The following is a 15,577-nucleotide window of genomic DNA, read 5'->3' as shown; positions in this document are numbered from 1 at the left end:
CACCTCAGGGACCTTTTGGGAGGGCAGGGACACCCCAGGGCCCTTTTGGGAAGACCCAGGGGGAACTAGCCCAAGACTGATGCTAGATCAGAACAATAGAAATTCGCTCTCCTAACCAGGCTAATCAGCATTCGGGAACAAACAATGGTCTGTTGCTGGGAGAGGAGGAATAGATTCCACTTGAATGAATGCAAATGAAAGCGCAGGGACAAAGCAAAGGTGGTTCTCTCAACATCCCTTTTTCAAATCATACTGGGAGTCCTAGCTAACGCAATAATACAAATAAGAATAAATAAAAGGATTGAAAAGGATTCAATAAAACTGTTTTGTCTGCAGGTGACATGATTGTCTATGTAGAAAATCTAAAAGAATCAACAAAAAGCCCTCCTGCAACTAATACGTAGTTATAGCAAGATTGCAGAATATAAAACTAACTTACAAAAGTCAATCATATCCCTATATAAAACAGTAAATAAGTAAAAAGTTTAAATTAAAAAACCTTTTTAAAAAATTTTAAATGAGGGGCTGGAGCAACAGCACAGTGGGAAGGGTGTTTGCCTTGCACGCAGCCAACCCAGGTTCCCTGAGCACTGCCAGGCGTTATTCCTGAGTTCAGAGCCAGGTGTAACCCCTGTGCATCACCAGGTGTGACCCAAAAAGCAAATAAATAAATAAATAAATAAATTGTTCCTTCTTTAAAAATTTTTTTAAATGAAATACTTGGGTATAAAATAACAAAATATGTACAAGAGCTAGGTGAGGAAACATAGAAGACCCTGAAGAATAAAATCAAAGAACTAAATAACAAATGATGCCACAGAGGGTAACATACTTGCCTTGCATGTGGCCAGCCTGGGTTCTGTCCCAGGTATACTGCATACTGTCCCCTGAGAACTGCCAAAATGATCCCTAAGCAGTCAGGAATAAGCCCTGAGCACCCCTGGTGAGGCCCCCAAACAAAACAAAACAAAACAAATGAAAAAAATCAAAGAACTAATTAAATGGAGACAGAATTCAATAGGTGGAAATAAAGTCCACATTCAGGAAACTCAATCATTATTCCCAACTTCACCTACAGGTTCAGTGCAATTCTAATCAATATTCCAGCAAAATATTTTATAGATATTGACAAGCTGATTCTAAAGTTTATATGAAGAAGCAAAAGATGCAGAATAGTTTAGTATGACAAAGACAGAGGAGAGTTACTACCTGGCATGAAGATTTACTGTAAAGCTCCAGTAATTAAGACAGTGTGGTATTAGAAAAAGACAACGGATTCTGAAGTACAGTAGAAATTCTATAAATAGACCCATATTAGACAACTGCTCTTTTTAGTAGAGGAGTATAGGCAATACAATGGGACAATTTTTTTCTTCTTCAATACATGATATTGCAAATGACAACTGGACAGTTGCATGTAAAAAAACGGTAAACAGACTTTTTGCCCTTCACAAAATTTAACTGAAATTTAATTTTAGGTAGATTTAATTTGGGCAGATTTAACTAAATTTTATACAAAATTTAGGTCAGAGCCCTACCTGTAAAATGCAAAATTATAAACTCTTTTTGGTTTTGTTTTTCGGCTGCATCTAGTGGTACCCAGGGCTTACTACTGCCTCTGCACTCAGGAATTGCTTTTGGTGGGATCAGCGGACCATATGGGATGCCGGATATATAAAGTGCCTAACCTCCATACTATCTTTCCAGGCCCAGTTATCGTGGGGGTCAACTTAAATTAAGTACAGTACACACATAAGATGATGATAATAGAAGCTAACTTTTAATTCAACACTTTTCTCTATGCTGTGTAGTCTTCTAATTAATGCTTTGCATATAATTAACCATTTTAATCCCTATAACAACCCTACAAAGCAGGTCTGATTAGTATTTTCATTTTATAAGCCCTGTCATATAGGTAAGGAAACAGAAGCACAGAAAAATAAAGTAAGTTTCCCAGTAAGTGGAGCCAGACATTCTGGCTTCAGAGCCCCCATCTTTAATCCTTGACTAATAACCACACGTGAGAACCACGGATGACCAGAGCGTGAGTTTGGGTAGGAGCTGAATCCCTACGACTGCTTCCAACAATGTGGTCCTTATTACCTTGGATAAAGGTCCAAGTAGAACTGTCCCAATACTTCTCCTGTAGCTTTATCCTTGACAGTGTAAAGGGTTACACTTTTATTCCACACATGTGCATCAGCCACTTGCTCGAATGAAAGTCCCAACAGCTCTTGGTAGATGTCCAGCAAGCCTTCGGTGACCACTTCGATCGGGAAGTACTCCTTGAGGACCTCCTGGTCGACAGAGTACTTGAGTTCTTCTGTCAGAGTCATGTAATAATGGAGATCCCATGCATTGATGTTCCCGTCATATTCGAAACCTCTCTCTTTACATTCTTTTTTCTTCAAATTCAAAATAAACTCTCGTTCGGCCTCACCCAAGGGCTTTAATTTCTGGCTTAAATCATCTGTGAGAGAAGCAGGGAGAGTCAGTGACTGATGGTTCTCAGGCACAAATCACATTCATCTTTACCAGCAGTTCTTGGGTAAAAGGGTTTTCTCCTTTGTTGCATCTGATTCAGCTAAATCAGGAGAGAAGGGAAGGGAGAGGGGGTAAAGAGAAGGAAGGAAGTAGGAAAGGGAAGAGGAAACAAAGGATAGAGGAAAGCAGGCTTTTTTTGACAGGACTATCTGTCAAAAAAAGGACTATCTTTTTTTTTCACTGCTATCTCCGGGTGATTTATGGCTACACACACACACAGACACAGACACAGACACAGACACAGACACAGACACAGACACAGACACACACACACACACACACACACACACACACACACACACACACACACACACACACACACCCCGCACATGCACAGACATGCACGCACCCGTGTTTGGGGCATCATCCAAAATCAGGTCACAACTTTCTCAGAGCATTGATAAAACTAAGTTTATCTCACAGAATTCTGACTCAAGGCTATTATGATTCTGGGAGAAAAAAGCAATACTAAGACAAAACAAAGTTATTCTTCTATGAAATGTGGTTTTTCAGAAACATAGGGGAAAAAAGTCAGAGATGACCTATGGTCAGTATTACTAAAAGTCTGCTCAGTACTGGGTGATACTGGGTCTAGCTTATCATTGCTTCATTCCTATTAAGAGTTTATTGGACAAAAGCGGCCTCATTTTTCAGTGGGATACCGCAATTTCTACTGTACTCAGCTGATGACATTTCACTGTACTGTGCTAAATGAGTTTCCTTCCTTCCTTCCTTCCTTCCTTCCTTCCTTCCTTCCTTCCTTCCTTCCTTCCTTCCTTCCTTCCTTCCTTCCTTCCTTCCTTCCTTCCCTCCCTCCCTCTTTTCCTTCCTTCCTTCCTTCCTTCCTTCCTTCCTTCCTTCCTTCCTTCCTTCCTTCCTTCCTTCCTTCCTTCCTTCCTTCCTTCCTTCCTTCCTACCTTCCTTCTTTCCTTCCTTCCTTCCTTCCTTCCTTCCTTCCTTCCTTCCTTCCTTCCTTCCTTCCTTCCTTCCTTCCTTCCTTCCTTCCTTCCTTCCTTCCTTCCTTCCTTCCATATGTGATGCTGGGACTCAAACGCGGGTCAGCCATGTGTAAGGCAAATGCTCTACCTGCTATACTATCGCTCCAGCCCCTCTAATATTCTTCTTGTGCTGGGAGTGACATTTTGCTGTTAAGGCCCCTAGGAAGGTAGTGAAGGATTAGCTAGAGGTTGTTCTTTCTCTTCTCTGCCTGTCTTCACAGAACGACAGGAAGAAAAACTGTAAGCAGCATGTAATTTGTCAATTAGATCTATCATACGGCCACGCAAAGTATGATTTTTAAAAAACTTTACTCATTGACCCCTTTTAGAATTATTTCACCTTTAACAACTAATTATCCAGTCTCTTATTTTGGTATCCTTTTAATTAATTTACAGTGCAACACATTCTTAATGTGTTAAAACCAGCCTTTAACCAAGAATTTATCGCACTCCTTCCTCAAAATTTGTGCCTTGTATTACCAATGTATACCCTGGTATCAGATACAACATGGTGCTATTACTGTTTATAATAGTTATTTATTATCATGTAATTCATTCATCATGGAACATTTATGAAATAACCACCTTGTTTTAGGCAGTGTGTTAAACAGAAAGGTATCAGACTGGTCCTTCCTCAGTGAATTTTCCACTGAGTGGAAACAACAAAGATGTGAACAGGTAATTGCCCTGTATTCAGTGGCATGTTTTACAAGATAATGGCTCAGGGAATTAACTAGTTTGGTGAGATTATTTCTTTTAGTGGTGACAGCACATACTGAAACGTTTCCTTAATAACTACCTGATTAACTGAATTCCTTTAAAGTAGTTCTCCCTCTAATTTAAAATAAGTTTGTTCCCATCTGAGTTGTCTTCTCGATACCTGTATTCTCAGATTCTCTCACAGACCCAATCAGAAGAGCCTCCCTTTTTCTCTTACTGAGTTTCCTCCTTTCTCTGCACCACACACCCAAGGCTGCCGCTTTTCATCTTGTGCCTGCTTCAGAGTTGCTTCCCAAACTCTCATATCCCACAGAGACAAGCATGTGTTTATCTGACATCCCAAATCCAAGATAACAGATATTCAAATGGGGTCAGGGAGACCGTACAGGGGATAAGGAACTGCCTTACATGAGGTTAACCTGGGTATGATCCCCGTCCCCACAGTGTGCCGTGTGGTCCTTAAGCACAGAGCCAGGAGTAAGTCATGAGTATGGAAAGAAGAAAGGGAAGGAGGGAGGGGAGGGAGGAAGGAAGGGAGGAAAGGGAACAAAGAAGGAAGGAAGGGAGGAAGGGGAAGAAAGAAGGAAGGAAGGGAGGGAGGGAGGGAGGGAAGGAGGGAGGGAAGGAGGAAGGGAGGGAGGTGTAATTCCTGAGTGCAGAGCCAGGAGCAACCCCTGTGCATCGCCGGGTGTGACCCAAAAAAACACCTCCCCCCAAAAAAAATTGAAAAAACAAGAATACTAGAAAACCATGGGGGCGGGGGTGGGGAAGTGGACATAGAAACCCACCAAGCTCAATCAGTGAAAACATCACTTAAGACATAAACAATACAATAAATCCTCAGCCAGTGTCTTTAATGATACTATGATGAGGATGTTCAATGAGTTAAAAGAAACAATAGCACATGTAATCAACAAAGCACAAGAACAGATGAGACTCAAAATGAAAAGACTATTACAGTAAGGAATGATGGAAATGAAAATAAAGAACATGGTAGGTGATATTAAAAAAGTCAACAGAAGCTCCGAAGAGCAGAGTAACAGAAGCTGAGCAAAAGACTGAGAAGCTCCAAGATGAGAATCGGGAAACCACTAGGAAACAGCAGAAAGTAGAAAACAGCCTGAAATGAAATGAATAACATACAAGAGAACTCTGGAATTATTCAAGAGGAACAAAATAAGAATCACTGGGGTCCCTGAAGAACAGGAAGGCAAATGTAAAAAACACTAGTTAGGGGCTGGAGAGATAGCACAGCGGGTAGGGCGTTTGCCTTGCACACGGCCGACCCGGGTTCAAATCCCAGCATCCCATATGGTCCCCTGAGCACGGCCAGGGGTAATTCCTGAGTGCAGAGCCAGGAGTAACCCCTGTGCATTGCCAGGTGTGACCCAAAAAGCAAAAAAAAAAAAAAAAAAAAAAAACCACTAGTTAAAGAAATCATTGATAAGAACTTCCCAAAGTTGAGAATTACAGACTTGAAGATCCAAGAGCCCCAGAGGGCCCCAGGAAAAATAGATTTAAGTAGGAAAACTCCAAGACACATTTTTCAAAATGAAAAAAAATCTAAAGGGAATACTAAAATGAGCAAAATAAACAAAAGGTACTTATATACAGAGGAAAGCCCATAAGATGTACAGTCTCAAAGGAAACTCTACAAGTCAGAAGAATGTGGAAGGCTACAGCACAAAAACACAACCAGTTGAACACCTCACCAAGAACTCTATCCAGACAGATAATCTCTCAGATTTGAAGAAACTACAGATTGGAGAGATTTTCATGATAGGAAACAGCTCAGGGAACTCATAGCCTTGAAACCAGTTTAGCAAGAAGCACTTATAGAGCTCTTTTAAAGGACAGAAGGGACTTCCCATCATGTGCTACTAAATATGGCACTAACGGTGTATATGGTTTCCCTCTACTACATTAAGAAAGGCTATAACATACAGTGATTAATCATCACAGGTTGACTCATTGATTTATTTCTAATAATTCTATTTGGCACTCCTTTAAGTTTTTGGACCAAGTAATATGAAATAAATTTGTTATATGCCTGCCAAGGGGGTTAGGGGGCAGGCTGGAGGATGTCAGGGACCCTGGGAATACTGATGGTGGGATTGGTGTTGCAACACTGTAAACAATTCTACTATCAACAATTTTGTAAATCACAGTGTCTCAATTAAAAGTAAATAAATATTTTAAAACCACACTTTGGTAAATTGATTGAGGAAGACTATAACAAGAATAAGTATCATACCAATACTGTTATTTAAAACTTTTCAGTAAGATGAAAGAGAGAAATAGAGTGTGCAGTGGAATAGCCACCGCCAGGTAAGGATGGGAATGGGAAAGAGGACAGAATATCAGTGACTCTATGTCATAGACATAAGAACCATACTTTGAAAAGTGATTTTAAATGAAGATATAGTTCTTATTTAAATTTTAAAACTTCTATTTGGTTTTTGGGCCACACTCTGCAATGCTCAGGGGTAACTCCTTACTCTCAGGAATTAACCTCTGATGGTGCTTGGGGGAACCATATAGGATGCTGGGGATCAAACCTGAGTCAGCAGTGTGCAAGACAAGTGTTCCGCTGCTGTACTATTGCTCTGGGGCTGTTTTTCGAGAACAGTTTTGGTGTATATTGTCTTACATATTAACAAGTCGCTTCTATAATATAAACTGTTTATTTTTATATTTTGCTTTTTGGGCCACACCTGGCGATGCACAGGGGTACTCCTGGCTTTGCACTCAGGAATTACTCCTGGCAGTGCTCAGGGGACCATATGGGATGCTGGGAATCGAACCTGGGTCGGCCGCATGCAAGGCAAATGCCCTACCTGCTGTGCTCCAGGCCCGTAAGTTGTTTATTTGTGTGTGTGTGTGTGTGTGATTATTTGTTGCTATATGGAATCCATGGGATGTCAAAAGATCGAGTGGCCTCCCACCTACGAGATGGTCAGACTTCAAACCCTGAACTAACAGTTTGAGGCTCTTCATGTTCCTGGAGCAAGCAGATACCATTGGGCTACACTAGCACGCTATAGGGAAGAATGGAGACGTTACTGGTGCCCCCTCGAGTAAATTGAAGATCAACGGGATGACAAGTGATACAAATGATTTATACATACCTCTCGGAAAGCCTGGCAAGCTACTGAGAGTATCCTGCCCACACGGGCAGAGCCTGGCAAGCTACCCATGGTGTATTCGATATGCCAAAAACAGTAACAACAGGTCTCATTCCCCTGGCCCTGAAAGAGCTCCAATCATTGGGAAAGACAAATAAGGAGAGGCTGCTAAAATCTCAGGGCTAGGAGGAATAGAGACGTTGCTGATACCCGCTTGAGTAAATTGACGAACAATGGGATGACAGTAATGACAGTGGTACAGTGATATGGTTTTAACCTTTTAGATTTGAATCATGGTGATAAACAGTATAAAGTTGTTCATGATTACATTTGTCATATAATGTTCCAACACCCGTCCCTTCTCTAGTATATTTTTCCCACCACTAATAGATGTTTATTTTTTATGTTTTATTTTTTATTGAAGTCATATTTCTCAGTTTACTTTATATAAAGCCATGTTTTCTGTCTGTCTGTCTCTCTCTCTCCCTCTCTCTCTCTCCACACAGACACACACAGACACACACACACTCACACACACACGTATATTCATACCTAGCCATGCTATAACTATCAAGCACCTTGGAGTAGTGAACAGAGCTAAGGGTAACACTCTCTGTTGGAACCCTAAGTGTCTTGTCAGGAAATATAAAACTTAATCAGTATCACACTGAGTGAAATCAAATCAGAAGGAGAGGGACTGATACAGAATGATCTCTCTCATACATGTAGTTAAGAAACACAGGGGAAACAAATGGCTAAAGACAAAGAACCTGGGAACTAGTCTAGAGAATGGAGCTGTAGGGGGAAAGGCAGGCGGAGAAGACAATGGTGCCGGGGCATGTGGTGTTAGAATGTTGCATGTATGAGACTCTGTCATGACAGTATTGCAAATCATACTGACTCAAAATTTAAACCAAAGAAATCCCAGTCAAGATACAAGATAAAATGAAAGAAAGACCATAACAGTAACATACACTGTGACTACCCCTTGGAGCTAGGGTCAGGGATGGGGGGGGGGATCAGGAATGTCTGGCCCACAGGCTACATAAGGCCTGTAAAAACATGTGCTATAGCCTTGGTCCTAGGCCATGATAGGACTGGCATGTGCACTTCTTGGAGGCTGCCTAGGCCTTTCTGCGTATATCATGGGGTCTGAGAATGATGTTATGAATTCCCAAATGGCCTTTGGCCATTCTTCACCCCAGCTGTAGAGTCAAATCTAGCATCTAACACACAGTAGGTGATGGACACATGTCTCTTTCGAGAGAAATAGGACGCCATAAAGGCACATCAGGTAGACTCTGAGATCCTCTGTGAAATTGTACCATGCCTCAAAGATGGTCATCAAAGCCAAGGAAGGGGAATACACAACTGATTCAGCACGAAGGAGCTAACCTAGAAAGGCGGCTACGTGGCTCGTACTCTTCGCTGTGTTCATTTCGAGGACAAAGTCAGCGTGCGTGCTATAGCCAAGGAGTTTGGCCACTTTGGCCCGTAGTGGGAGCAGTTGCTGTAGAATCACGGTGTTTTCCTATAAAGATAGCCAAAACAAAGAAGGTTAACATCCAGTGGCATCCAAAACATGAAAAGGAAGAGTTACTGTGAGCAGTGCATATTTGGGATGGTAAAACTCTCAGATGTTTTTAAGACATTCCAATTTCTCTAATAAATTATTTTATTTCACTGTTAGATTTTTTTTTTTTAAAAAAAGCATGATAACCCACCGCCGAGATGTGATCCCGGGGGCCGCACGCGTGTGCGGCCTCTCCACAGCTGCACAAGCGTGAACCCAGACCCAGCAAAACCTCTTTCAGCATGGGCAACAACTCCTCGCAGAATGTCTCCAGCCTGAGAACTAAGCCTCAGCCCCGTGCCCGCCCAATGAGGGGAAAGGTATTTCTCTCTCTCGTCTCTTTCTCTCCGGGGATGAAGGGCGCGGTGTCCGCCATATTAAGACGACCACAGATGGGATTTATGACAAAAACTGCAGCAAAAGGACACGAGGGTGCTCTTGGGAAGGTGGGAGGCACCGGCCCCTCCCACCGCCGAGATGTGATCCCGGGGACCTTATTTGTCTTCACAGTAGGTCTGAATCTAGTGGGGTACTCCTAACAACAATAGTGAGGCTGGTGTTGAAATATTGAATGTAACCAAAGTAAACAGAAAGTAAAATGAAACTTATCAGTTACAAGGTAGGGGGTGGGGGGGCGGGATGGGAGGTGTACTGTGTGGGGTTTTTTTTGGTGGTGGTATATGGGCACTGGTGAAGGGATGGTTGTTTCAGCATTGTATAACTGAGACCTAAGCCTGAAAGCATTGTAATCTTCCACACGGTGATTTAATAAAATAAAATTTTTATTTAAAAAAAATAAATAAAAAGCATGATATATTTTTGATGATTGATTTTTAATTCTTACTTTTCAATTTAAAAAAAATTGGGGGCCTCCCTAGCAGTATTGGGGATAGGCTGAGGGGTGACTCCTGGTGACACTCAGTCTAGGGCTGCAAGGTGGGTCCAATGGCTCCATGCAAGGTGCAGCAATTGCACTGCTGCTTGGGTCTACTGGTATGTGGGTGGGGGGCGCACCAGGTCTACCTCCAGTAGTGCTTGGGGACCAAGTGAGGACAGGACCTGAACTTGAAGCTTAGTATGCAAGGCAACGCACTCCCTTCTGTAGTATATCCCTGGCTCCTGAAATAATGAAATTCTTCAACCTGAAATTTTGATAGCCATGAAATTGTAATAAAATCGCAGTTACTATAAAATTAGAATGAAAAACTCTGTGGAGGGCCGAGAGACAGTATGTAGGTCAGGGTGCCTTCTTCGCCTGTGGCTGACCATGATGGTTCAATCCTGGTACCTACTGTGTGGTCTCCTGATCATCATGGATGCAACCCTGAGTGCCCCCGAGCCCTGCCAGAATGGCCTGGATTATCCCCAGCACTGTAGGGCCCAAGCAGCACTACACCAGGCCCTGACATTGAACCACAGGTCCAATTGGTAGAGTATCACCAGGAGTGATGCTGGGACCCCTTATCACCCACTTGGAAGCCCCTCTCCACAAAAGAAAAATATATTTTTGTTGTGGTGAAACATACTGAACATAAAATAAGTCATTTTAACCAGGTTAAAGTACACTATATTCCTACTGTTGTCTAAATTATTACCATTGTTTCTGGAACTTTTCCAACACCCCACCCATCCCCGAAGAAACTTGGCAATGACCATGAAGCAGTAATTTCCCAGGACTGGGGAGTGGCTCAAGTGGGAGAGCATCAACCTTGCCTGTGTGAGGTCCTGGGTCCCTCTCTGAAACTGCATGCTCCCCCCAACCCATCACTGTCAACAGCAATCACTAAAAAATCATTCCCCAGTCTCCCCAGCCCTTGGTCACTGTGAATTCTTCAGGATGAAAATGAACTTCTCTCTTCTTCGAGTCACTGTGCCTTTTGGCTGACTTTTATAAAGCTACTTGAACTGTGTCCTAACGCCTACAGAGACTGACACGGGATCAAGGTGCTGCTAAAACAAAAATGCAAAATGTACAGGAGTGAAAAAGGAGGACAGACACTGTGGGCTGGGAAGACGGTCATCCTCACTCTACTCTGGACAACAATCGCCACAAGGGTTGCATGCCACAATTAGGAAGGTCGACTAATGATGGATGATGTCTGAGCGCTAGGAGAACTGCGTAGGAAAACTAGTGTTGGTGCCTGTTTGTTGGGACTTGTAGCTTTCAGAAAGATTATATGAGAGGAAAGAATTCAGGCAAGAACTCAATGGTCTACAAAGATGGAAGAAATGTCTTGCTAAGAGAGTTTCTACCTATGGCCCACAGTCTAAACTCTGGAAGGTTGGGAACGTAAATGACATGGCACTCTGAGTGTCAGAAGAAAAGACTATCACTCGAACTATGGAGCTGCACAGACGAGTCTGAAAATGCTATCTTCCTCCTCAAGTCTTCGGAAGGTCCGGTGCAGAATCCGTTACATAAGAGGAGAAGCCAGGATACCATAATACTTGGTAGACTGGATCCCAAATGGGACGTGGGTGCAGTTATTCTAACCATTGTCTGACTGAACATGAGCAGACAAGAAACTTGCTAAGGTTCTGGAGGACTTTTATTCCCAAATGCTTGGAAAACCCAGCCCAGCAAAGCTTGTGATATCTAACCCCGGACACAGGCCTCAGATTTCAGATTGGCATTAGCAGGAATCTACACCGGCAGCTGCTACGGATGTGGTTGTGGAGACTAACGAATATTCCCTTCAGCCAAACCGCGGGCCCTGAAGTACAACTGCTAAAGGAAGTCCCTGCCAGGGAGGAGGCCCTGTCAACCCTAATGTGCCCTCTGTGAAGCTTCTCCAGAACAGGGAATCTTTAGGAAAACTGGGATAGGCCTTCTGTTCTTCCCATTCTTTCCTTTTCAAATGAGACTTTTTAGTGTGGTGGTTTTGTGTCTTTTTGACCAATAAACATGTGTGTTGGGGGTGAGGAGGACAGATAAATTGTGTCCTTTTAAAGTTTTCCCCCTAAGTACAAAATTGAGCTGGAGCAATAGACCAGCGGGTAGGGCGTTTGCTTTGCACACGGCCGTCCAAGGTTTGATTCCCCTGCCCCTCTCGGAGAGCCCGGCAAGCTACCGAGAGTATCCCGCCTGCACGGCAGAGCCTGGCAAGCTACCCGTGGCGTATTCAATATGCCAAAAACAGTAACAACAAGTCTCACAATGGAGATGTTACTAGTGCCTGCTCGAGCAAATCGATGAGCAATAGGATGACAGTCATAGTGACATTAAAGTACAGAATTGTGAGACAATGTAAGTGGTAAGGACTACATATGGCCTGGTGATGCGTTGTTTGAGGCATGAACTGACTGGGATCTGACAGATGATGGCTGGAGTGTATCTGTGATAAATGGTGTCCGTGGTTATCTGCACAATCGGAGCAGCACACTGTCAGGAGTGTGCGAAGCAACTTGGTGAGTCGCACTGTGGATTCTTCTTTATAGCAGTGTTGTTCACTCAGCAGTGCCAATCTGCTGGCTGCTGAAGCTGGCAACTGTCAACTGTACTTGACAGCCGTTTGGAGCCAGGTAACAAATGCACAAGGGAATTCTGGTCCACGGGAAGTGGGTGGAGTCGATATGGACCATCTCCAGGTCTTTCTCTTTTTGAAGATTCTTACTCTATACTTTTCTTTACCTCCTATTTTAACAGGCAGGGAAATGGTGAAACTGGAATGACCCTGGATGTCACATGTTGAGAGAGCAGTGTCTTATCAGCCCTGGATTGTTGGCTTGGGAGGAGAAGGAAATGTCAAGTTCATTTAGCCCATTCTATCTTTTTCACAATAGTTTAGTCTGGGGCTATCACCACAAAAAAAAAAAAGAAAGAAAAGAAAGTCTTGCAGGTTTGAGGAATCAGGAGACAGATAATATATATGTATGTATATATATAATACATATATAATATTATACATTGTAATATTATAATATTGTAATATATTATAATTATGTTATAATACATATAAAACTCCTTATATAAAAAGGAGTTCAGGCGCTGGAGTAGTGGCTTCCTGGTAAAGCACATACCTCTTGCATGAAGCCCTGGTTTTGATCTCAGGCACCACAAAAAACAAATCAGCAAACAAAAAAAGCATCCCCCAGGCCCCCATTAAAAAAAAAAAGTACCAATCTCTGGGCTGACTTCACCACTGCTATACAAAGCCTTTCAGAAAATCTTCCATAAAAAACAAAGAAAGACAAACATTATCCAGTACCTCTTTGCACCTTGTATGAAAAGCCATTTCCATCTTCCTCCTGGTTTCAGGGATACAACATTTCTTCATGACAGGAAAGTAGTGTGGGTATTTTAAGGTGACTTTATACTTGTCATCACCTGTCTTTTCTAAAGTGTCAATGAAATCATCAGGAAGAGCACCTGCAAAAGATCATTTTCTCATACATCAATTTTTCCACTCATTATTGGTTTGTTTAGCATTGGCATAGTGCCTTTAAGAAACTCAAGGAATCATGTGGAATAAACGGAATTCAAGAAAAATAGTGGCAATTCATATAAACTTGATATTATTGGAATGGGAGTAGTACTTAGAGGCCAGGTGGCAAAGGAAAAGGTAATGCAAAACATGAAACTATGAATGTATTTCAGTGCACCTGTACAGATGAGGTTTTGACAGAAAACAGAGAAAATTAAGCCAAGAAGAGTTGAGAACAGAAGAGGCTCGTATATTGTAGGGAATGAAACAGAAAAAAGTTCAAGGCTATTAACTTACACCAAATATAAGTTAAGAACAACAACAAAATTAGTCTCTAGAAACAGCTTTGTGGGGGAGCAGAAGGAGGATGGCCCCTTGCACAATAGTGCTCCTTGTTTGGGGTTCAAGGATCACTCCTGGTGGTACTTGGAGACCATAAGTAGTGCTGAGGATCAAATCTGGGTGGGTTGTGTGCAAGGCAAGAACCTTAACCTACTACCTCTTTGGCCCATAGCATGCATTCTTATAAGGTTAAAATTTAGGTGTTAGCTTGTTTGCCTTTTTCTGTAAAAGGGATGGTAGTGTTAGGACCATTAATTTTTTTCCCCCGTGGTGCCAGAGATTAAATCCAGGATCTCACAAATGTAAGCATATATGATTATTACATCCCTTGTGCCAGGATAAAAAAAAAAAAATTATGGGGGGGGGGGTTGCAGTTTGGGCACATCCTGAGGTTCTCAGGGCTTATTTCAAGCTCTGTGCTCAGGTTTTATTCCTGGTATTGCTTGAGGGATCCTATCTTGTGCCATGGATTAAACTGGGGTCAGCTGCTTACAAGACTTAGCCCCTGCACTAAGTCTTCTTGTGCCTTGATCAATTTTTGTTGAGCTTTTTTGTTTGTTTATTTGGGGACCACACCTGGCTGTGCTCAGAACTTACTCCTGGCTCTGTGCTCAGGGATCACTTACAGCTCCTTACCTTCTGTACTATCTCTCTGCTACCTGCCACCCCCTCCCCCCAACCCCCGAACCAATTTTTAAAAAGAATTCTCTTAAGTTTCATTTGGCACAGCCGGAGGCAATGTTGTTTGCCTAAAATGCATTAATTCTATTGGGCAAAACCCCACATTTTACCAAGTTCAGCCTTGGAAAATACAAGGAAGGTATCATCCTCATTGAGGTTCTTGTTAAAGTCAATGCAGAGCTCACTCATTCTTTTCTTCATTGCTTTGATTTCCTGAAATGAAGAGACAAAGGTAGGACATTAAAGATACAATAAAACTTGTATTACTAGCACCATCAGTCAAGTAAGTTTCGGTTTCACATGAAGATTGGCTTTGGCACCCAAACCCCATTTATAGTGTGCTTGATAGAAGTTTCCGCAGTCTTCTCCATGGTTTCCAAGACTACCTGTATGTCACAAGAAGGCAGTCCTTCTGACCTGTTAGAAACGGAGGTAAATTTCAAGGACTAGAGGGTTTTAAAAAAAGAAAGAAAAAAAAAGCAGAGTCTGGTAAAAGTATACCGGCAATAGGGAGCTGCCGAGTGTGAGTCTAACAGCTAATTACCAAAGAGCACATTTCTAATGTTTCCCAGTGCAAAATATTAATTTAGCAAATCAGTATTTGCTGCTGAAGGAAATGAAGAGAGATGGAGCAATCAGTCCTATCACTGCCTCGGGGAAAAAAGTTATGTCTTAGTTTTTAAAACTTTTGTAAACAGTGGTGATTTATTTGCGTAAAATGTTACAGGAATGGGGTCTAAAAGAGCAAGAAGGAAAATGCAAGGAAAAGATGAAATAACTTTATCTGTCTAGTTCTTCTAAAAATGCGAGAGCATAAGACTTATGTAAACAGCACTGGCTCTCAGTGTGGCCCGACCAGGAGGATCATACTGATGGCCTGGGAGCATATTAAAAGGTCTTCAAGGCACCGTATGTACAGCTGGGGACTGAACCAGGGTTGGATTGGGCGGGAACCCCTGTTCTATTTCTTGCCCCTGCCTTCTTGAGGTTATACCAACCAGATGGAAAGACAAGTTCTGAAAAGTGGAGCCCCTGTCATCCAAGTATTAACAAGCCTTCAGGTTGGGCCTCAGAGCTTATGCAGGGGTTAAGGCACCTGCTGTGCACTTGACAGTCCCCTGTTGTATGCCTTGCACCATACAACTGAGCAGTGCCCCTCTCAGACCCTCT

The 15,577-nt window shown here is 42.4% G+C and overlaps 1 protein-coding gene across 2 annotated transcripts in view; it reads right to left on the bottom strand.

The window, feature by feature from the left end:
• NLN (neurolysin) overlaps window positions 1–15,577 on the bottom strand; it is a 101,368-nt gene that overhangs the window by 32,458 nt on the left and 53,333 nt on the right. For both annotated transcript variants that reach the window (XM_055121094.1, XM_004608486.3), the window contains exons 5-8: window positions 14,518–14,620; window positions 13,169–13,329; window positions 8,783–8,918; window positions 2,104–2,470 (exon numbers count right to left, since the gene is read on the bottom strand). In XM_055121094.1, the coding sequence (XP_054977069.1) occupies window positions 2,104–2,470; window positions 8,783–8,918; window positions 13,169–13,329; window positions 14,518–14,620 (767 nt within the window). The remainder of the gene's footprint in view (window positions 1–2,103; window positions 2,471–8,782; window positions 8,919–13,168; window positions 13,330–14,517; window positions 14,621–15,577) is intronic.

This window comes from Sorex araneus, chromosome 1 (assembly GCF_027595985.1).
Source record: "Sorex araneus isolate mSorAra2 chromosome 1, mSorAra2.pri, whole genome shotgun sequence".
NCBI lineage: Eukaryota > Metazoa > Chordata > Mammalia > Eulipotyphla > Soricidae > Sorex > Sorex araneus.
This window is presented reverse-complemented; position numbering and strand designations above follow the sequence as displayed.